The 23793-nt window shown below is 38.6% G+C and overlaps 2 protein-coding genes across 4 annotated transcripts; one reads left to right on the forward strand and one right to left on the reverse strand.

Moving 5' to 3' along the window:
- The first annotated feature begins 2150 nt into the window (after positions 1–2150).
- Positions 2151–11267, forward strand: coasy (CoA synthase). 2 transcript variants are annotated; one of them, XM_055043022.1, is made up of 10 exons: positions 2151–2316; positions 4362–5109; positions 5977–6191; positions 6429–6560; positions 7595–7784; positions 8893–8957; positions 9048–9132; positions 9462–9559; positions 10097–10243; positions 10327–11267. In XM_055043022.1, the coding sequence occupies exons 2-10, from the start codon at positions 4422–4424 to the stop codon at positions 10378–10380; spliced, it is 1674 nt and encodes a 557-aa protein (XP_054898997.1). In that variant the 5' UTR covers positions 2151–2316; positions 4362–4421; the 3' UTR covers positions 10381–11267. The 2 variants fall into 2 exon arrangements, with proteins under 2 accessions (XP_054898997.1, XP_054898996.1); XM_055043021.1 differs by having other exon boundaries at positions 2292–2461.
- Positions 11147–21994, reverse strand: LOC129368157 (myosin light chain kinase, smooth muscle-like). Of its 2 annotated transcripts, none has more exons than XM_055043020.1 (18): positions 21786–21994; positions 21262–21651; positions 19068–19214; positions 18167–18325; positions 17950–18069; positions 17616–17651; positions 17376–17506; positions 17139–17295; positions 15759–16067; positions 15589–15685; positions 14785–14988; positions 14495–14712; positions 13789–13912; positions 13364–13516; positions 13092–13221; positions 12885–12966; positions 12611–12751; positions 11147–11692 (listed from the first exon to the last, which is right to left on the reverse strand). In XM_055043020.1, the coding sequence occupies exons 2-18, from the start codon at positions 21410–21412 to the stop codon at positions 11487–11489; spliced, it is 2565 nt and encodes an 854-aa protein (XP_054898995.1). In that variant the 5' UTR covers positions 21413–21651; positions 21786–21994; the 3' UTR covers positions 11147–11486. The 2 variants fall into 2 exon arrangements, with proteins under 2 accessions (XP_054898995.1, XP_054898994.1); XM_055043019.1 differs by having other exon boundaries at positions 21262–21656.
- Positions 21995–23793: the final 1799 nt, after the last annotated feature.

A 23793-nucleotide genomic window follows, 5' to 3' on the forward strand; every position in this document is an offset into this window, starting at 1 on the left:
GACTGTCAGGTAGATACAGCTGCTGTTACCAGAGGCGTCCACAAGAGGGCATCATAGTTTAAGGAACAGAAAAGCCCAGATCTACAGATCATATTAGAAACAGCTTGGCTGTTTAGCACATGTAGAATGTAATAATTTATTATTAATACTAATATTAAAGACAATAATTGATGTTAATTCTGCCTAGCAATGTTTTTTTATTTTAATTGTGTATCACTTTGTGAGCAAGCAACGAAACATGTACTTTGAGTTTACCGTATGTTGAGTTCCTATAGAACAAAGCATTTACTCTTCAATAATGCAATGTGATAGCCAGTAAAATTGTATCCAAAGCATAAAAATGTAAAAAAATAAAATTAAAAAAATGCTCACCTTTAAGGTAAAAAGTATCTAATCCATGCATTTCGGCTTTAAATGATTTGCGTCTGTGTTTAATGATGTTGTCATGCACTGACATTGTTTTTAGCACCAAAAGCTTGCCAAGTAAAGTCAGTTGAAACTTTAATATAGTTAAAGAAAAGCTTTAGAATATCAAGGTTATTTGGGCAACTCGTTTGGAGATTTTTGTGTCTATAGGATATAGTTTGATATGACACAGCAGGACCTGGATCACTGGACCAATCAGACTTACACTGACTGACAATAATGAGGGATGTTGAATTAGTTTATTTGTTTGTTGCACCAATATTCTTTCTTTCACATCAGATTTAATTGATCAAACCATCTTTTATGAGGATCTGCATTCCAGAGTGAAAAAGCCAACATGTGTCTTAATTTCCAAAAATTGCCAGGAGTTTATTTTTACTTGAATCTTCAATTCTTTTCTCTCTCTGTGTGTGTGTGTGTGTTTGTGTTTGTTCTATTGCCGTATGCAGGATCTCTGCCTCTAACCCCCAGGGCATCCCAAATGAAGCTGCTTCTGCAAGATAACAGTGTGTTACGCTTTACATTTGTGAAGAAAAAAAACGCATTGCCTGAAATTATTAAATTTCCAATTAAAAGAAAAAAACTCCCACAAGAGTCGGTTTTATTTGGCAGTTTGTATTTGTAATTGTCATAAATTACCCTGCTTAATGCTTTCCCAAGAGCCTTGGGCTAAAGAAAATAAATCACCCAGAAATTTCAATCATGACGGTTGTGAAACTCAGCCCAAACTTTTCTAAATTTGCCCCGGAGGAAATATTAATGCATGAACAATTTTCTTAATGTTTTAATGAATAAATTTTGTTAAATTAGTCCCACCATAATACATTCTGTCGCCCTTTGGTTCTTCAAATATTTAAAAATAAAAATTAAAACCTTCAGAATAAACTACCTGTAGAGCAAGCAAAATGTTAATTTTATGTGTGAAGATAAGATCAGGATTACGTTAGCTGAAAATTTATTCAGCATCAACTTTCTCATAGCTGTAAAAAATAAAAATAAAAAAAATAAAAATGCAAATATAAAAATGTGTGACACAAAAATAGCACATAATACAAATATTTTGCTGGTTAATGTTGCATATCCAGTCATTTAAAACCAATAGATTCATAGTTTGTTGGAAGAAATTTGAATTTTACTACATATCCCACAATTCCGGGGACGTTTTAGTAGTTTCCTGAAATATTCTGTGGGTGCGCATCATTCTTAATCCGGCGTATCATTCTTAATCCGGCGAGTCAATCAGTAAGCCGACATCCAGCCTTGAAAGAAACGTCTGAACTCCACCTCAACTACACCTGAGAAGGTTTGTCGACTTGCAGGAACAAAAAGAAAATCTTAAATAGAACAGAAGCTTGTTAATAAATGTAATTTGTGTATCTGTCAGTAAGCTTACAGTCACTGAGCAAGCACAATATTAAGTATGAATAATTCAATAGAGAATACCGGGAGGAAGTAAAGGGATGACGTTTAGATTTTAGTGCTGTCCGCGCGTTATTTTGTAATAACCACTTCCCGCCGCCAAAAACGCATTTTATCTAAATCATGAAATCCCCGCCCCATCGTCCGGCTGACTGTTAACGAATGCGACCCGTGTTCGTGAAACGTCACGTGACTTTAAACAAGGGACTTGCTCCTTTTGTCATCTCCGGTGAGGAAGCCGGCGAGACTCGGTCAGAGGCGGCTTGTGCGGAGTTTATCCACTGAATGCTTGAAAATGTTTTCACCGAATAGTTGCAATCTATAAGAAATATTCAACTTGAATGCCGACACTAATGTTCAACGAAACAAATACCCTACGAGGAACAATTTACAGACTCCGCCTACTCGGTGTTCCGGGTGCGTGGAAATGATGCGGACCCCATAACTTCAACCAGAAGGTGCCTCCTAGCTGTAAGGAACAGGAGAGGAGTGTGAACTGGCTTAAAGTGTGTTTAAATGAAGGTTGTCCGATGAACAGTCAGCACAGAAAATATGTGTACAGCTGTGCATGTGATGATTAATCCGTTCTTCGCGTCTCGTTAGCTTTTTCCATCGGGTAAGTAGCTGCTAAGTTGTGTATGCAGTTAGCTGTCAGTTACAAACGACAGTTAAAGCTGTGTTTCTGGGCCTTAACGTGTGTGGGGAGCAAAAATGCACTCTGTAAATCACGAACGATAGATACTGAACACGTGTAACTCGCTGCTGTTGCTTTACGGTCAGTTTTCTTTGAGCTATTGTTTACTAATAAGTATATGATTGTTGCTCTGAATGCGGATAGCTAGTTCTGAGTTGGACTAAAATACTTTATTACTTTGTTTAAAATTGAGACCTCATTACCACAGCTGTTAACAGATAACATTAAGTTCACGCTGGAAAAGCTGAGTGCCTTCATCAGCTTTGTGTGTCGATTGAAAGTATTGATGTTAATTAGCAATTATTGAACAAATTTGTGATTTTGATCTGTTGCATGAATGACAAAGTGCTCTCTTCACTCCTAAAGTGCGTCTAAGCTTGATGTTTGGACATTGTAACTCTGAGTTAAAATGTTGTCTACCACTGTGTTGAAATGTAACCAATTGCAGGGGTGGAAAAAAAATCCTCCTTTAGTTTCTGACTCCAGAAATGAAGGCCTTTGTCCCTGTGTGCATTTGCAAACTGTAATCTGGCTTTTCATGTTGAATGACATGACACCATCCATCAGACAAACCAGTCGGTTTGTCTGCAACTACTGAGCTATCAGTGGTTGCAGTTTGTCCCGAGGTGAAACACTCCTTACCTGGAAGAACTGAACCTTCTTTACCTGTGACAGTATGATTGGAGTGTATCATTACGAATGTGCTGCAGCCATAGAGATTTGGTGAAAGGTAATCTGAAAACAGATGAACGCGGCTCCTTCAAGCATTTGGATATTATTCCCAAAGATGAACCAGACTTGAGCAGCTCCACAATTCTCTTCCTGATATGTTTTTGGGCTTTAATTCCTGGTTTAAATAATTGGTAATCACTCTGTATGTAAATTTCAGTTTTTAAAGACATTAATAAATAAATCTCTGACATACTCTTCCTCCACACTGCAAAAACACAAAATATTACCAAGTAATTGTGGTCTAGTTTCTAGTGCAAACATCTTAGTACACTTCAAATAAGACAAAATTAACTCAGAAGTAACTTTTCAACAAGATATAGGAGCTTGTTTTAAGTCAGCAATTCCTTAAAATTATAGAAAAAACACTGGTTTCACTGGCAGATTATTTAACTCGTAACCTGGGAAATGTCTTGAATTAATCTTCTAATGGAACCAATACTTTTTCTGCAATTTTTTTAGAAATTAACTTAAAACAAGTTACGATATTTTGCTGAATAGTTATTTGTACGATAGTTTTATCTTATTTTCTGTGTACTTGGATATTTGCACTAGAAACTAGACACAAATTACTCTATAAGATTTTGTGTTCTTGTAGTGCAATTAAAACTCACAAAAAATAATTTTTGTGAGTTTGATCTGATTTAACTTAAGACAGTAAGAAAAAGATACTTGTGTCTTTTTATTCAGTTCAGATAAACGTTAGCTTGTATTATTATTTAAATAATACAAGCTAAAGCTATGGTGTTTTAAAGTGTGGCCCGGGGGCCCTTTCTGGCTCATAAAAGGATTTTGTTAGGCCCCTGACCACAAGTCAAGAATGGTCAATATTTTGGCCAACAAAGTAGAAAATAATTAATGACCCACAAAACATGTGGACATTTTTTTCCTTTTACTGAGGGAGCCATTGGAAGCCCTTTTCATGTTTTGAATCTGTAAAGTTAAGCAGATTTTGGAAAAACAAAAATGTTGTTGAGCAGAAAAGAAACAATCACAAACAAATTTTTACATATTAATAAATTTTGTGGCCCCCAGGGTAAAACGTTTGTACGCCACTGAACTAAAGCACAGGGTTTTTCTTTGTCTTTCTCAGTGAATCCACTGTGACTCTCCTCTGAGGCTCCTGGGAATCCCTGTGATATCAGACACAACCATGTCCATGTTCAGCACAGGCATCCTTGTGCTGACCTCTCCTCTCCAGACGCTCCCGTTACGCATCGCTCCAGTGCTCAGCTCGGCCGCTCAGCTCGTAGACCGCACGCTGTACGTCCACCTCCATCCCGGGCTTAACCTGACCAGCGGGACCCAACCTCGACCCGTTTTCATTCCGCCCGTAGTCGACCTGTCCACGCTCATCACTCGGCTCTACAACAACGCAGCGGATGTGTGCGGCCACCTGGATGTTCGGGTTCTGCTCACTAATATTCGCGCTCAGCCGGCTGCAAGCGGCGGGGCCGCGACTCCAAACTGCCCCTTCCCCACACCGCAGCCTCTGTTTCACTCCCCAGACGTGGTGCTGACGGACTTTGTGCTGCAGGACCCGCATCAGTCCCATCAGGTCCAGCAGTGTCTGGAGAAGTACACCGGCCACTGTTATGTCTGTAGACCCGGTATTTCATCAGTGCTGCTTCATCCGCAACTAGTCAAGCTGCAGGAAAACGAAGACGCGCCAGAAAGTGACCAAGAACAAAAGGCTGAGCCTATGGAAACATACAATGATGTAGTGGTAGGAGGAACATTCGACCGCCTGCATGGAGCCCACAAGACGCTACTCAGCATCTCATGTCTCCTGGCCAACCGAAGGTTTGTCCTTGGTGTGTGCGACCAAGCAATGCTTAAAAGTGAGTGGCCCTTTTAAGAGTTTAACAACATTTATTCATGAAAAGCTCTGATGGTAAAACGATGCAGCGCCTTGCAAAAGTATTCATGGATGCTACGACCACGTTATTGTATTTTGGGGGAATTTATCTGATAGAACAACTCAGAGGATTTTAAAAAGTAAGAAACAGAAGATAAATTATACTTGGCTTTTAACGGTTTTTATTAGGGATGCACCAGTATGAAAATATTAAAGTTGCTTTTATGACTCGGGCTGAAACAGTTAATCAGATTAATTGTGATTAATTGATTATTAAAATATTCAGTAATCTGTTAATTGTTATACAGTCTCAAAAAATGCAATTTACTAAAAGAAAAACACGTTCAAAGCAATAATTGAGCAAAAACTGCAAAAAATAAATAGATTTTGATTTTAAGATAAACCTTTGCCTGTGATACGTTTTACCCAGAATGCTTCAGGTGGCATAGTTTTAGCTTCACCTGTTTAAGTTTTCTATTGAGCAACTTTTGATGTCCGAATATTGATCAGTCAATAAAAAAAAACAGATCAAGTCAAGAAGAAAGGGTTGAGCTTTTCACATGTTGATGTTCATAGTAGTTTATTTAGAAACAGATACATTTTAGATACATTTCCTAGAAAAGATTAAGTTTATTCTAAAGAAATAAAATATTAGAAAAATATTCTTGTTCAAAAAGTAATTTAATTATTTATTTTCATCTTTAAATGTATTTCTAATATTGTGTAAAATTAGCTCATGTGGTTAAGTGAAAAATCTGCGCAGTGTGTCAGTTTCCAGGAGAACTGATACTTCTGCAAGGCGCTACCTGTGAGGAACTTCTGGCTGACTGTTGCTTCTCTCCGGTTTCAGAAAAAGTACTAAAGGAGCTGATTGAGCCGTACTCTGTGCGAGTGCAGAGACTCCAGCAGTTTCTGCAGGACACCAAACCGTCCCTGCATGTTGAGATCGTCCCACTTGAAGACCCCTTCAGTGTGTCCATCGTGGATCCTCTGCTGAAATGCATCGTGGTCAGCGAGGAAACGAGGAAGGGCGGCGAGGCTGTCAACGCGAAACGCGCCCAGAATGTACGCTGTTCCATTTCACCGAGTTCAATGTTGCCTGATGTACTTTTGAAAATATTTTGTACGATGTTTATTGTAATAGTTTAGGCTTAACAGATGCTGGGAATCGGACATGTTCTCATTGTAACATCAGTGTTTCAGGCTGTCCGTCTGACAAACCGCCTAAAATTGGAGATCACCTGGAGGAAGGTTGTAATATCCCTTTTTTCTTTTCTTTTTTTTTTTTTTTACTTTAACTAGAACCTTCCACCTCTTGTCCTTCATGAGATCCAGCTGCTTAAGGACGCTCACCGCAACGAAATTGAGGAGGAGAAGATCAGCTCGTCCAGTCTACGCTCTCGTCTACTTGGCACCCTCCTTAACCCGCCTACAGTAAGTTCAGTTTATTTTTTACAAATCCTGGTCAAACAAATAACATATAATCAGATTTAAAGATGGCTTTCTTAAATCTTTATCATATTTGTTTTTGTTTATAATTAGCAACTGAGATTAAGAAATTCTAAACACAAAACAAAGACAAAGAACTGACTTCTGTACCTGTTTATTGGTTTTAACGGCAATAAATTTTCAACAAACTTGAAAATGCAGTTAAATGCAGTAACTATGTGCAGCTTGGTGGTAAACTGCACCATAATCCATTGACTGTTTAAAAAATTTTCTTAAGACATTTCATCTTTGAAAAACATTTGGTTAATTTCTTAGATATTTTGTAAATCTCTTTTATTCATTCATTTATTTTATTATTTTTAACCATTGCAACTGGCTTTTTTGTTTTTAGACCATGAGATATGAAGGGCCTTATAAATAAAAGCTGATGATTATTGTGACTGCAGTGACACAAAGTGACGTCCTACACATAAAAACTTAAAAAGTTGTAAACACTGTTTTATCATTAGATTGAAATATTGTGATAAAACCTATACCATCTGTCTTACCTTAAACCGCACTATGAGAGATTTTATATCGTAAGATTTATTTAATTGATTAAATGAGGACTGTTGCTTTTTCTGTTACTTCTTCATAAACGCAGTTGGCAAATTTCTTTCTGGTCAGAAAGAGTAAACAGTTTTTTGCAAAACAAAAATTACTGCAGGCATATCAGAAAGAGCAGCTGAGTTTTAAATTTGTTGCTGAAAACAACGGTTAATCTTTTAAGCTCTGGATTTATTGTGGCCAGCATAAAGTTTGAGGAAACACAACAACTTTCAAAATGAAGGTCAGAAACCTGGAGTTTTGTTTGCATGAGTGTGATCTGCTCTCTTTGTTCGCTGCTGGTCATCCAGACGGTTTCCTCTGTCGGGCAGGCGGCCTGTTGGACTCGACTTCAGGAGCCCTGACTTGTTTTGTTCTTGCTTCTCCTGCCTCATTGAAATGTTCTTGTGATCTCATGGGTTCTTTTGTGTCAGGGTTCGCCCCACCTCCCTCCTACTCCCTACGTGATTGGCCTGACGGGAGGCAGCGGCAGTGGAAAGAGCTCCGTGGCCAAGCAGCTGGAGGTTCTTGGCGCGGTTCGGATCGACTGCGATAAGCTGGGTCATGAGGTGTACCAGCCTGGTGCACAATGCTATCAGAAAGTGCTCCAAGTCTTTGGATCAGGTAGAGACTAGCTTTACTTTCAGGGCTTGTTAGACCTGGCAGATATCTGTGATGGCGCTTATTAAACATAAATTATGCAATGATGACATTAATTTACTTTCAAAGTATTTCTTGATACATATAGTAGTTGCAGTACCTTTAAAAAGTAGTGCAACTTTTTGCAGAACGTTTTGACAAAACGTTTTCACATGTTGCCACATTGCAGCTACAAACATCTGGTTGATTGTTTGTATTGTTGTCCTTCTGAGTTTTTTATGTATTTAGTCTGAGTAGGTGATATGGTTTACAATAAAATCTAGATTTTTTTTTCTCTCATACCAAATTTAATTTGTGATTTATTTATTTTTCTTCTTTCTTTTCTTAAAAAGAAATTATAAGTGACAAATATTTCCACAAACTGGACTTTATTTCTCTTCTGTGACTTGACGTAAATTCTAAATGATTACAATTAGAAACCTATTTTGAAACACGCTTGTCAAATGAGTTGGTAGGCTTTGGGTGGTTTGACGTCCCTTTGAATTATGGTGTGAAAAAAAAGAAAATCCAGATCTTCCTCAAATTAAATATTTAAAGACAAAAATAATTGATTGATTATTTTTACCCTTGTTTTTAGTTCCCCTAACAATTTCTGACATGAATTCCCACAGCATGATGCTGCCACCACCATGTTTCATGTTTTTTTGCATATAGTCCAGAAATGTCAGTGGTGGTCCAGCCTGATTATAGTACATTCTACATGTGTGATGCATGTCCTGCATGACTTTTTAACAATAATTTCTCTGCTTCCACCTGAGCTGTGTATCTCTGCAGCTCCTCCATAGTTAGAGAGCTTTCATCTGTGTCTTTTGCCACAGGTTCTTCATTTTTGGTGTGAAATTTGACTGGGATATTTAAATATATATGCTCCAATCTATGTATATATTTGACAAGCATTCCCCTCTGCTGTTCAGCTTTATGTTAGGAAGTTTGCAGATGAGTCCTAAACTTTCCATTTGTGTCTGGTTATTACTTATTTCATTGTTTGAGTTTTTAAAAGTAAGGAATTTCAACTTAGGAGAAATGTTGCTTTCAGATATTTTAAGCCTTTTCTCTGTTTCATTTCTTACAGAAATTCTGAATGAGGATAAAACCATCAACCGGCGAACTTTAGCATCAAAAGTATTCGGGAACCAGGTATTTCAACACCGGATGTGTCGCAGTGCAATGGTCTGCAAAGTGCAGTTGTTCTTTTATATCTGACTTAAGGGTGATGTTTGTTTTCAGGCTCGGTTAAAATGTCTGACAGACATTGTGTGGCCTGAGATTGCAATTCTGGTCAAGCAAGCAATAAACCAAGCCAGGAAAGAAGGTATTGTATTTAATTATTTAAGCTGCACACAGTTCTTTCAAGTGTTTCTGTCTGATTGACAGTGGTTTTTGTATTTTTGCTTTCTTGAATCCTGATATTAAAAACCAAATCATTTTTAGGTTTTGCTGTGATCGTCTGCTAGAATCGGTTTGACAGAAACTTTATGGCAAAAATGTGAGAAGCTGGAACAAAAAATGCTGAAGTTAATAGAGTTAATGTGAATGTTTGATTCCAGTAACAAACTTTAATTGCATGCTGCACACACTGTCACATTTTCGGCCACAGTGTGATCTTGTCCCTAAAATTATTTGGTCTTTGTTGGTTTTTAGGTAGGGAGGTTTGTGTGGTGGATGCAGCTGTTCTTCTGGAGGCCGGCTGGATAGACTTGGTCCACGAGGTTTGGGTCATCATCATTCCTGAGGAGGAGGTAATGATTTCCTACCAGCGTAGAAGCAGCACTTATACAGACTTTGAATTACAGATTCACATAGAGTTCTTCTCTAAAATGTACAACTCAGAATCTGCAGCAAAACTTAGGAATTCTGATCAGTAGCCCTACATCCAAATGGACTGAGATCGAGCCCATTTGAAAAGATAAATTGGCAAACATTTAGAATCTAGATGAACAAAGCTTTAGCTAAAAGTTTGTTTTCAGAGATTTATAGATGTATTTATAGATGTAAAGTTGAAACTTTGCATTTCTCTGTGAAGTCTGGTTGTCATCCGACAAAACGGAAAGAATTTCAAGAGGCATAAATACTTTTTCAAGGGTGTGTTTTTCAAGAACCATTAAAGCCATTAAACATTTGGTTTGAGTATTTCATGTATTAAGGCTTAATATGTGGTGACCTTGGTGACCTTTTTTGTGTTTCTTTTAAACAATGCCACTCGAGTGCACCAGAGTTTCTAAACTTATCTTTGCTATGAAACAACTGACGTTTTCTTTTTTGGCAATTCTTTCCAGGCTGTGACAAGAATAATGGAACGGGACGGGATCAGCAAAGAAGACGCCCTGCGCAGGCTGCAGAATCAGTGGCCAAGCAGCAAACAAGTCAAGTATGCTAACGTAGTGCTGAGCACTCTGTGGGAGTCAGAGGTCACCCAGAAACAGGTCAGACACTCATCATCACGTCAGTAATTTCATGAAGCAGTTGCAAATAATTAAAATTCACTTTTCTTATTTTTTAATAAAAGGTACTTAAAGCTTGGAATCTCCTTCAGAAGAGAATCCTGAAGACAGAGGGATGATAGAAAATATCTCCGGATTACATCGGCTTTGACTTGTGGAGAGAAAACGCAGAAGGAAGCGTGTGTGTGTGTGTGCCAGTGACCAATCCACCGGAGGAAACACTGCCTTAAACAAAACGTGAGGCCAGTCATCATGCATCTCTAGCTAACCAAGCAGGCTCCCTCACTTCATTCAAGAAGTCAGTGCCTGGGCCTCTGCAGAGGTTTTTAAGTATCATTTTATGTCCAAGATGCTCAATTTAAGGATGAATGTGAGAAAGTCAACTTGGAAGCGAAGATGATTTTGATTTTAAATGAGTAATGATCAGTGAACATTACTGACCATGTTAATACTATAAATTACTAAGGTATTATAGTTCAGTAGACACTAATTTGTACATAAATCCTTATTTCATAAATGGGCATTACTTAAAGTCTCTCATTGAACTTTGTAATTAGTTTCCAGAAAGGAGAAATTGATTTAATAACGTTTGGGGGAGATTCTGAGATCTGATCTGTTAATCAGCGCATCAGTTTGGTCTGAAGTGACAGAAAAATTGTTTATATTTAAACAAGTTAATGTTTAATAAATTGAGGTTTACAAAAAAAAAAAAAAGATTCTGTAATTTGGGTGTTCTTGAATTTCAATTTTGCTTTTGTTATTTTGCTGCATCATACAACATAACACTAAAATAGATTTCTATTAAGTTAACTTTTCTCATTCATTTGAGCAAACTTGCTGCACAACTTTAAATTTTCAGCCTTCTAAGTGTTGTACACATTTAATGAACCAGGTTGTGTTCTTTAAGAGTCTTTATTTTAGTGCTTTTATAAAACTTTTCTGTAAACAATATTGTAATATACAAATGCATCTGTAATGCCATTTATAAAATTCAGATCAGGTCTTACATCGTTTTACCTTGTGTTTTAAAAAAGAAAAAGACGAATTTCAGCCACAGCTGAGCAACACAAAGTGTGAAACTTTAGCAGTACTTGTAAAAATCTTACTTTCCTTTAACACCGCTATCATGCAACACATTGGTGACTTCAGCCATTTGTGTCCACTAAAATAAAACGAGTGTCCATGTAGCAGCCTAAACAAAGGAGATCTACTAACGCACAGCCTCTCACAGTTCGACATTTAGCTTTGCGGAGCACGTTGCCTCCCCCAGCTTGTTTTGGGCTCTGCACACGTAAATCCCGCAGTCAGAGAGCACCAGATCAGCCACAACCAGAGAGCAGAGGCCTTCATCATCCTGCTGCATCCGCACTCTGCTCGAGTCGCTCACCGGCTCCTCGTTATGAAGCCACGTCACCTCAGGTTGTGGGTAACCTGTGATTTGGGGGGGAAAAAAAAAAATTTTGAAAAAGAAACGGTTTCTTGATTTTTATGCATCAGGGCAAATACTGGTTTCTTAATTGAGATCATACTGAAATTGAAAACAACCCAACATTTTATTTCCCAACTCTTCAGGCCTCTGTTAGCATCTTAAAGTGCTTGTCATTGTATAGCTGGGTTTCAGTTGCTGCTGCTCTTTAAAAACTTGTTTTGCACCTATAAGATAAATCACTGATGACTTTAAAAGTTCCTATATAATTGAGCCTCTTCTGCAGATGATAATCTCTATCACAACACACAATGTGTGTTCAAATGGAGTCTTAAGGGTAAAAAATAAAATAAAAATAGGGCTTTGTGTTAATAAAATAATTTTCTTTTTGTTTTAGGAAGGTTGAAGTATGCTTGTGTTCTGGTCCTGCTTTAACGCCACCCTGTAGTCAGAATCTGAACCAGTTTCAAAAAAACATTTGGAGAAATAAACAAATTTAGAGAATCTCTTAAAAAAAGCAATACTGACCCAAATTAAATTATCCAGTTCTATCTGAATGCCAATGTTGACCTCCACATTTAGCATCAAGGTGTCATAGAATGACACCTTGGTTTTAAGAACTTTACAGCTTTTGCTGCCTAACCTTTTTAAAAATCTGTTTTGGATCTGTGACATTTGTCTTTAGATTTGAGCCGTTTCAGGATGAAGAAGTCAGCTTTTGTTTTGTTCTTTGACAGCATCAAATCCACCCTGAGTTTTTCCATAGTTTGGAGATCTAAATCTCATTTCATGCAGTCCTACATAAAAAGAATGCTATCTAACAAATGATTCATACTATAGCAGCTCAGAATCTCATTCTCTGTAGTTTTGCTCCTTGAGAACCTATTTTGGATCTATAAAGAGCATCGGTGCTCTGTCAGTACCGTCAACCAGGCATGTCAGCTGAGCGGTCTCTCCCTTGAGAAGGGTCATGTCCTTCAGGGCCTGCTGGAAGTGCGGCTCAGTCTGCAGCTGCCTGTCCAGCGACTGGATGGCCTCCTCTGCCTCATGGCTCCACACTGGCTCTGAATGGACGACAAAAGAGAAACAAGGCCACAGTGATCAGAGGAGTGTAAACTTGAAGTGACAGTCCCCAACTGTGAGTCATTTGGCGTTTGTGCGGAGATCTGGGACGAAAGAAGGCATTGTGTCCGTTACCCTCTGAGAAGCTGCCAGGAGAATCCAGCTTGTTGGTGAGGTTAGCCATCCGGTTCAAGGCCAAAACAGCTTGGCCAGTTTTCTGTAGGGTGAGAGGAGAAATAGTGACTCATGACCAACACTACTCACGGCCAGGCTTTGAGTTTGTTTTTGTAGTCTTAAATTAAAAATTCCTCAGGAGACATCTTTAGAAAATGCATCGTCTACCTTCCACTTGCGTCTGGCAAGGAAGCGCTTCATCTTCTCTTTATTCAGAGACTTGGTGGGTCTGCGGGTCAGAGGGGTGAAAGAAGCCATCCAGGAGTGGGCAAGGGCCTCTCTGCACGACAGCCTAGATCTTTTATCAAAAATGGGCAGATACTGAGCAATAACAATTGTCAGATCTTTACCTTCATTCTTTAATTAAGTGCAAAATACTCCTTTTAGTAGTTTTGTATTAGCTGAACATGCGATCATTAGAAAACATAAGGCAGACCAACCTTTGGTCTTTCTTCAACAGGGAGCTGATAAAGTCCTTTGCCTCATCAGAAATGTCTTCAAAACTTTCCGGGTCAAACTCAAAGCTGGCTGCTGTCACCAGAGCGAAAGTCTCAGCGTCGTTTTTTCCCTGGAAGGGAGATTCTCCACTCAGCCTGGATCACAGAGTGAAAAACAGGTTCAGACGAGCTCGCCTTGCAGGGTAGCTATTTTTTGTGTGGCCAACATTTCTACTTAGAAGAAAGTTAGTAGTTTAAAACTGATAACATAAGATAATATCCTCTCTCAGTAGGATTTGCTCCTGTTAAGAGAAAACCAGCAGATGGTGCCAAATCAGCATCTATTCAGACACTCTGAGCCACAGGTTTTTGAAGAAGACTTAGTGCTGCATTGAAATTCAAATGAGCACCACCAAAGTTCAGCTTACAGGATGAAGCAGATGACTCCGATGCTCCACATGTCGGTCCCAAATCCCACAGGCTCGTAGTTGATCACCTCAGGAGCAACAAACTCTGGAGTGCCATGCATCACCATCAGAGGTTTACCCTCCTCTACAGGACGAGAGAAGTCCAAAACAAAAATTAGCATTTACAAAGAGTCACTCCTACTGTGGGGCTAAATAAGACGCTGCTAAAGTCGGACAATGACCTTAATCCTACCGCCAGTAGATTATTTAGATCAAAGTTTGTTTATCTGAAATGTCCCTTCTGAAAGGCACTTTATACATAAACATGATTTAAATATAAATTTTTAAATTTTAGACGCTTTTAATAGAATAATTTAAGATTTGATCCAAAAATGATTTTTAAACAAGAGTCTCTAATTGTTTCTACAGAGAAGAAGGTGCTTTCGTTTCACTTTCCTGAAATAGTTTCACTCTGTCATCTATAAAAAGACTTGTTGCAACATAACTGCTGTTGTAGAAATCTAGGCATTTGAGACGCCCTGATGTTATCTTTGGCATGCAGTCACGGCTGTTCTCTTCCAAAGTTGCACTTATATAGCATACTAAACATTTGTTTAATATGTTAAAACCTATATTTTATGTGTGATTTATAAAATTGATATTTACCTGAAAAAAGATATTAAAACTGTATTTATTAGATCATCTTCACTGTATTGCTCACATTTACCTAGTTCCCTGGCCAAGCCAAAGTCAATTATCTTGATCTGCATGCCGGACGTGTCCACGCAGACGATGTTCTCTGGTTTGAGGTCCAGGTGAACGATGTTCTGCTTGTGCACATACTGCATGCCCTCCAGGATCTGCTGCACATAGCGAGCGCTGGTCAGTTCTGTGTGCTCAAAGTTTTCGTCCACGATGCGTTCAAAGAGTTCCCCGCCGGCGATGCTGGGAAGACAAAAACATCTCAAGGGCCTGGTGGTGTGAATGTGAAGAAATTACCAGATAAAGATTACTTACTACTCCATGACCATGGCCAACTCCGGACGAATTTCATACGCAGCCTGACACTGGACTATCTTTGGGTGGTGAAGCTTGTTCATTATTTGAATCTCTTTGCGAGCTTCGGACTTGTCTTTGGCGGTTCGGGCACGGTAGAACTTGGCTGCGAACTCTTTGCCAGTCTCTTTGTGGGTCACTCGGTACACCTGTCCGAACTTCCCACTGGAATAATGAAAAGTGAGAGGCTGATTACATCTGCTGTGTTTTTGTATTTCTGCAAGATGTGCTTTTCCATTAAAAGAAGTTGCCAGATATTTTTTAGATGTTTCAACAGCTGTGACAGTGCAAGAGACCTGATGACATCTTAGGTAAAATGCTTAACCCATCAATTGTTTTACAGGACTGAGATGTGTAGAATGTAGTTTGTACCCTTGTGTAACCCTGCACCCATGAGTAACTGACAAAGAAGAATCGGAAGTTTCTCCTGAAATCCTTGTCGGCTCTCTTTCCCACCATAAAACAAGAGGTGAGGGACAGTTTATGAGGTATTGCATTTGTGGTCCATCTGGCAATGGATACAAGATCAGACTTTGGGTGGGTCTTTTCCCTGCTGTGACTATATAACGATGTGATGCGACTGTGTGAGTTTGAACGCTTTTGCCTTCAACTAAAGAAACTTAAAGACAAAGATTAATCTTTCTCTTATTGTTGAAACAGATTCTCATTCTTTGATGAATGAAATTTCCATAACAAGGTCATGCAGCATTATGAATTGCCTTCATACATGAATTAATGTTAATGAGAAAGAAAGCGCATACTTACACCCCAAGCTTCTCGTGCACATTGTAGTGATCCTTGACTTTGTGTTTGGTGTCGATAGTCACTGTCACATAGGAGCCGGGCTCCTCTTTCTGTTCCTCTTTAAACAAAAACAAAGAGTTATCAATCTGAACAGATACTTCTTCTATCAACAACACCAGCACATCACTCACTTGAGGTTGCCATCTTAATGTACGGAGACTCCTGGCTCGGGTCGCTGGTACCCGCGAAGTTCCAGGCTCTAACTCTGAACTTGTACCGACCCAGAGGCTCCAAACCTGAGCAAATGTGGCTCGAGGTGTTCTTACACCTTCTTATTTCAGTCCAGCTTCCAGGCTCTTTGGGACCGTCTCGAAGGGCCTCTATGATGTAACCCAAGACAGCTGTGCCTCCGTCGTAGCAGGGGCCCGTCCAGGAAAGAACCAAAGATTGGGTCGAGATCCTGGAAGCAACAGGCTGGGATGATGGAGGAGTGGGTCGGTCTGAAAAGCAAAGAGGATTTGTCTAAATCTCTCTAAATACACCACACCATTGGGGTGGCAGCAAATAAACATTTAAATCTCAAAGTTAAAATGTTGAGCATAAATGGGTAGAAAAAAGGAGTTGAGTGAATCTGACAAAATTCACTCAAAATATTGTGATGGCAGGTTGTTGGGGTCAGAGTGCCTCCAAAAATGCATGTCTATAATGCAAAATGTATTTTTGTGTAATCTGTAATCTATTAAGTCTTTAGTTCAACAAAACACTGAAACAAATCTATAATCTGTATTTGTTAGTATCCATCAGAAGTGGTCAGAAGGAGGAAAAGTAGGGAACTGGTATCACAAATGTTCAATCCAATCCAACAGATGAGCAACTCCAGCTCAAACTGCAGAAGACGTTGACACTCATTCTGGTAGAAAAGTGTTGGAACCCTGACTGCGTTGCTGTTTATTGTTCAAGGTGCTTAGTAGCTGGAGACCAATCAGGGTGGAGATGTTAACCAGCCTGGAAGTGCCCTCAATGGGCAAACACCAGAAGTTGACCAACAGAAGAAGGAGGTCTGGTTTATTAAATGTTTTCTTGTACATCACTTGAAGCTAACCTGGGCAACACATGGTACCTGGGCGTTCTATGGGTGTCAAACAAGCCATCACCTGCAGTATGATGCTGTGGGACTTACCATATGGATGTTACTTTGACACACACACACAGATGCAGATGGTGGATATCTTTTCATATGAACCTTAGTTTTTGATGGCTGGCACCTCTTTCTGAAGTGGCTTAGAGTCAACCAAATATTCCAGATCTCAACCCAATCCTTATACGCAAAGGCATCCTCTCTCCAATTACAGAACATCTTAGTACATCTTACAGAACATCTGCCCACATCTTAGTACCAGATATCACAGGAGTCACAGGAGTCAGGTCAGGCTTGCAGGTTAGCAAAAGTAGGGACAAAGGCCTATTTTATGGTTTCCATCAATCTTTTGTTGAATTCTCTGCATCTCTACAGTATAAATATTCATCAAATGTTTGCATTTAATCATGTAAAGCATTAGATCCAATCCCACCTATGACACTGAGCGACACCGTGTGCAGAGCAGAGCCGTGTCGGTTTTGTACAACCACAGTGTAGGAACCCGTGTCTTCTGGAGCGGCCTCAGAGACCTCCAAGCTGGTTTGGGTCTTCTCGTTCTTCACGGTCACCCTACAACCTCCTGACACCACCTGAAGAAAGAAAAGGTTTGTTTTAGAGTCTGAAAGCACAGATTTGGGTTCACAGTTATCTGAGCCTATAGTGGTTTTACTTTGGCTCTGTTGTAAATCCAGCAGCAGACCACAGGAAGAGAACTGCTCTTGAACACACAGCGTAGCCGAGCCTTCTGACCCACACAAACCTCCACCTTTTCTGGTGGATCAAGAAACTTCACTGGAGGACCTGAATTGAACAAAAAAAATCAGCTTAGAAAATACCCAACAACTCAGCAGGATTTGGAATCGAATAATGGAGACTCTGCCTGAACTCAGCTGATTACTTGTAAACTTACCTTTGCTCTGGGGAGCTTTTGTTTGAAGTCTGCAGTCTGTGAGAATAAAGAGTAGGTGGACTTTCAGATAGGCCTCATGATAGGCGAATTTGAAGAGAAACCAACCAATCATGAAACAGCAGTCATGATCGGTTGCAGGAGCAAACAAAGCATTCAATCAATCAGCCAGAATTAAATTTTTCCTGACCAGATGGGTCAATTTTAACTCCACATGTGAGTACTGCTTATCAAGATTTATTTCATATAAGAAGATAAAACAAAATAAAAGGAAATTTTTTCATGTTCTTAAAACAGTTAGATTTTAAATGATGCTAAAAAGAAGTTAATAATCTACCTTGATCTCTTTCTTTGTGTTGCCTTTCCCCTTCAGTGTTTTCACAAGACTCTGATTCTGATGAGACATTGTTGCGCGGCTCATGGTTTCTTGATGTTGGGATTTCCTTTGTTCCGGCCTCTTTTGTAAAACACAGTGACATGGATTTTGTGTAAATAATTCTCCTCAATAGGCTTGTACTGGTGAATACTGGTTCTACTGGTCCTTGTGTTTTTACCTTGACCTGTTATATGCAACAGAGCGCTGCTGGTTGTCTTTCCGCCACCGTTTTCAGCCACACAGGTATATTCACCAGCATGTCCGGTTGAACACTGAGACAGAGTCAGGCTGGCAACACTATTTTCAAAGAAAGTTCTACCTGCAGTTACACCAACACCTGAGTAAAAAGAAGTATATGTCTAATAAGTTAAATGTAAACGGAAAAATGCAGAAAAATTCCATTCTTACTTTAATCACATTTACCAACAGAAAAATACTCCAATTGTTCAACATGCTGGTACCAACAAAAAGCACTTCAGTGTTTTTCCTCAAACAATCAGAGAGAGAGACAGAGATCTTTGACCGTTTCTCCAGAATGTCATACTGTGTTTTTTTTCAGAGGCTTTCTGCAGGATTCAGCTTTGGAGACAGAGGATGGTAGATTTTGTGTCTGGTGAATCAATCCTGTGCAGATTTGGCCATATGTTTTGGAGTATTAGCCTTCTGACAGACCAAATGATGATCCATTTTCAGATTTTTCAGCAGCCGCGAGGAACTTCCTTTAACACTTTGATTATAAAGCCACATGCTAGCAAGTTATACTTGCACCACAAGAAAACAGGAAATCCTGGATTGCTCATACAAAGTTTCTAAAGATAATGATCAACTTAAAACAGTTAAAGAATACATTTCAATAAAGGCTTCAGTTAAACTTATTTTAAAGGTGCTAATGAGTTTAACACTTATCACTCAACATATGTAGAATACCCAGCTTGTACTCAAATTAAAGGTTCAATTTTTCAAGGGTTTTTAATCCTTAGAGCACCAAAATATAATTGTACTAAATGTTTTTTTTTTAAATTCAGGGATTCCAATAATTGCAGAGGATGTGTATCATTTTGAAACATTGCATCACTCACCATTGTGCAGCCAGGAAACATTCAACGGCTGAGTTCCTGTGATAACACCTTGAAACGTAACGCCGCCTCCGACACAGACAGAGCAATCCTTGATCGATTCCTTAAACTTGGGTGCTTCCAAACTCTGACTTGCTCCTTGTTTGACACCTTTGAAGAAAAGCAGATACTTCAGGATGTTCGGTCAGGTTTTACTTTTTGTTTTTCGCTGACCAACCAGGAGGAACCAGCTCATCCGAGTCCTAATGTATCAGTTTTATGTAAGATCTCTCCATCTAGCGAAGCAGATGCATAAAGATATTACACCTCCATAACAAGAGGATCAAAATGTTTGGAATGTTGCAAAGGTCATTTGAAAATCTGAAACCAATGTAAATATAAAATATTTCAGTTTTTCCAGGTGTTTACAAGCACAGATGTACAGATTGACTGATGTTGTAATGTGGAACAGAGTGGGAAATGGGTGGTCACCGGTGGATTAAGGAAGAATTTCAGTCTGTTAAAGCTTGTGTACATTTAGTGAAGAATGCGGATGGGGGATGTCACATGTTAGACTAAAACCATGTTGGAATTTAGCTGAAAACAGACGTTGCTGCTTCTCTTCTTTTCCTGAAAATCCTCAACATACCTGCTTTTACCTTAAGCTTAAAGCAAAAGCAGGACGTTTAGTGGGTTGGAGAAATGAAGAGTCACAAATTCCTTTTCACATGTGGCTCTGATTAAGCTGATTTTTGAAAAGTGATAGTGATTTGTCATATACAAATACAATTTTAACTAAATTGTTTTAACATTTTTGGAAGCATCTGAAATATTTGGGCCTGCAAAATGAAGGGTCGTGAACGTGTTTTATCACCAGGCTGCATCAAATCTTCTTTTAGGAAGACTCTGTAAATGTTTAGGAACAGAGAGGACCAAATGTTTACTCTTGAGTAATAGGTCTGGACTCCAGGCGTCTCTTTTTAGTCCCAAACTCTTGGAGTTTAATAGATGCAGGCTGTCGTTTTGTTCTATCGTAATAAGCAGAGCAGAGTTCAAGGATCTCACAGATGTACAAGTTATGCAATGTGGAAAAAAATGTGCAAGAAAACCCTTATGGAATGTGAACTAAAATTTAATAATTTGCATGAAGCTCACTTTTTCTGAAGTTAACTCAGGAATGAAGCAGATTTACAACATTTGGTCCAAGATCCTTTTCAAAAGTATTGAGAAGCTTTACATTTTGTCACATTTATCACATTAAAACCACAGATTTGAATGTATTTTATGGTTCAACAAACACATCTGCACAGTATCCCAAAAGATCTAACAAAATTCTGAAAAGTGTGGCATGCATTTATTTTTAGCCACCAAGAGTGAATACTTTGTAGAGCCAACTTTTGCAGCGGCTACAGCCTCAAGTTTTGGGGGGTATGTCTCTACCAGTTTTACCAATCTAGAAATGTCTTCAGATTGGATGAGGAACATCTGTGAGCATCAATATTCTTACCAAAGATTCTCAATTGGATGTAGGTCTAGACTTTGACTGGGCCATTCTAATATATGACTTCTTCGATCTAAGCCGTTCCACTGTAACGCTACCTGCATGGTTTAGGGTGCTTGTTCTGCTGGACGTTAAATAACACATATTTGACTTTTTCTTTCTTTATTTGTTTATTTTTTTTTTGATTATAGGGTGATTTCAGAAAACCAGAAAGTAAAGAAAAGTAAATGAAGCTAAAAACAAAACACATTTTCAGATTACATTTGCAACAAATATCCAAAAACTTTCACTTTGACTTCACAATTATGCACTAATTTTTGTTGGTCTTCCTTCCAAATCCTAAAAGATTTGACTTTAATTTAGAAAAAGTTATCATTAAAATCCTTAAAACATCTAAACATTTAAAATACATTTAAAAATGTCACTTATGATTTCAAAATCATAAGTGGCATCCTAAATTTAAAATAAGCTACTATATTTTTAGAAAACAATGTAAAATTTTCAGCTTTTTCTTTTGTATAGAATCAAAAGCATCCGGCCATTCTTGGTTTGGGTTTGTTCAATCATTGAATAGGTAGATGTCAAAACAGATAAATGTTTCAGATTGAATGTCTTTTGGTCCACAGATGATTATAAAATTGTCTCATTACGAGCTGCTAGAAAATTAGCTTTGAAAACTGAGTCTTTCTTTTTTTATATAGTTGACTGAGATTTTACCTGTTGCAGATGAAAATCTGAGCTTGTTGTTTCCTGTTATTGTCCTGGTTGTGGTGTCCACTCCATTCTGTTTCTGCTTCCCTCCCCGGGGCTTGAGGGCCAGCTTGAAGGTGGACACATACGTCTTCGGGTTCTTATCGTCCTTGTCCATCTTTCAGTCAGAACAAGCTGCTGCTCATCCGCTCTTTCCCCTGTGGGTTTTGGTTCGATTTTCTCACTTTAAAAGCCCAAAGTGAAAGTTAGGTGCAACTTCACAGCTCTGTCTGTATTCACACATCTTCAGAGAGAGCCTCTGTTTTCTCTCTGCCTCGCGGTACATGTGCAGGAAACGGGCAGATTTATCGGGAAAGGCCAATCAAAAACACAGATGTCCAGCCCCCCGTTGGCCCTCTGTACTGAATGAAGGGACGGGAAGAGTAAGAGAAGGAAGTGAGTGGGTGAGGGAAAGCATTCAACCTGAAGACAAACTGAATAGCAACAAGATGGGAAAAGAATAAGGAAAAGAGAATTAAAAGCAAACTTACGCTAAAAAGATCCCCTCGTTCAAATCCAATCTCAGCTGTCAGCTTGTCTCTGCCATTGTACTTTTTGTCCTCGCTTCTCCCTGTAAACACTCAACAAAGCGTTGCGTGAGCTGTTGTAACAGAGTCACAGTGAGGAAACAAGAAGAGCCAGTAGAGCAACTATCTCAAAGCCTTGACTTTGCTGTGTAGCGAGAAAATATCTACCAAAATCTCTTGAAATCTCTTTTAGTCTGATCGCAGGAGCAAAAGTGGAGAGCAGGGACCATGTGACCTAAGAGGTTTGCATTGAACAATGGGCCTTTTTTTTTGCAAATTGTATTCAAATGGATGCTTTCAAGGTGTGTCTTAAGTTATGTTGTGAACATGTGTTTGCCGCAGGTTACCTTTATCTAATCTCAGTATTCAAATGATGGTCATAGTACCTGGAAGATGTTTTCCTACCCTTTCAACTTTTTTACATTTTGTCACATTACAACCACAAACTTCAATGTATAGTGTTAATTTTTTTTTAATGACAAACATGTTCATCATTTCTTTTTTTTGCTAATGAAAATCTGAAAAGTGTGGTGTGCATTTATGTTAACCCCCTCTTACTTAATAATTTCAGAAATCCAGCTATCCTATGAAGGCAGCTGTAATTTGCTAGAGAAATTGTATGACAATAAATTAGGGGAGCAGCAGAGAAGCCCATAGTATCTCTGGAGGAGCAGCAGATATCCACAGCTCAGGTGGAAAATTCTATTCTATTCTGAGGCAACTAAGCAGTGCACTCCAAAACTGTTACAAATCTTTTCCACAGCAAAGATGTGCAAAAAACTAAGACTCCAACTGCTCTATTTCCACTGTTAAACACGGTGGTAGTATTATTATGCTGTGGGGTTGCTTTTCTTTGCAGTTGGTTTTAATTAATAAAAAAATGGATGAAGAGCTTGAGACTTAGGAAGAAGTTCATCTTATGAATATTCAGCCAGAGCTGCATTTTAACTGTTAATTATTTTTTGAAATAATAATAATAATATACAAGAAAAAAGCGTCACTTTAGCTCCAAATATTTAGTAAAATTTCAATAAAACACATTGAAGTTTGTGTTTGCTATAAAAAAAAAAACAACAAACATATGCAGTAAGTATGAATATTTTTTTCAGGCTACATTAGACTTTGTGTTTTAAAAAGCATAAATAGGAGTGACATATTTTACTGTCACTTCATTTATTGGAAGATGCAACTTAATCTGACGATAAAAATACTGTCAAAGTTTTTGCATTTACCTTTATTTAGTCGATGAGTTCCACAACAACCTTTTTTATTTATTTCAAACAGACAAAAGCAAGAAAGAAAAAAATTCAAACAAATTATCATGCCCAATTGACATGCAATGTTACGTTATCTGTTCAAAAAGGAGCAAGTAAAAGATACAAGATTTTATTAATTCCTGCTCCTCTCATCAACTTATAAACCTTTAAATCTTCAAACACCAAGTGAACTTAAATTATTTCTGCATTACATAATACTTAAGTCTCACATTCTCATCTTTAAATGTACAATGAAATAGCTGAACAAAAAACAGCTGAATGACAAGGGGCCATTATGTAACCCATCTGGGAGCCATTTTTCAACCCACAGGAGCCCCATATGTTAATGTTCAGTGTTGAGACTAAACAAAAAAGTGTTTTTAATAAGTTATTGATTGATTCAAATTAACATGACATATAAACAACCAGACAATTTCTATTTGCTGGTGATTAGCTACAAAATATACTGTAGCAAATTTTGAGCATTATGTCCCAATAGATGTGATGTTTGGAGCAAAATGTAAGTTGAAAACTCATGTCAGAAAACGTCTAGGCTACCAGCTGTGTGTGCATGGAGGGGGTAGGTGGTACCATGTAGCAGCTGGCCATCATTTACTTCAGACAGAAAACTTGTCGCCTCGCATCAAAACCCACTGATGGATGGATGGAGCAGCCTGAGGAATGATGAAGCTGACATAAAATCAGTGTCTGCAGCT

The sequence above is a fragment of the Poeciliopsis prolifica genome, unplaced genomic scaffold (assembly GCF_027474105.1).
Source record: "Poeciliopsis prolifica strain line A6 unplaced genomic scaffold, Auburn_PproV2 SCAFFOLD018, whole genome shotgun sequence".
In the NCBI taxonomy this organism is placed as follows: Eukaryota; Metazoa; Chordata; class Actinopteri; order Cyprinodontiformes; family Poeciliidae; genus Poeciliopsis; species Poeciliopsis prolifica.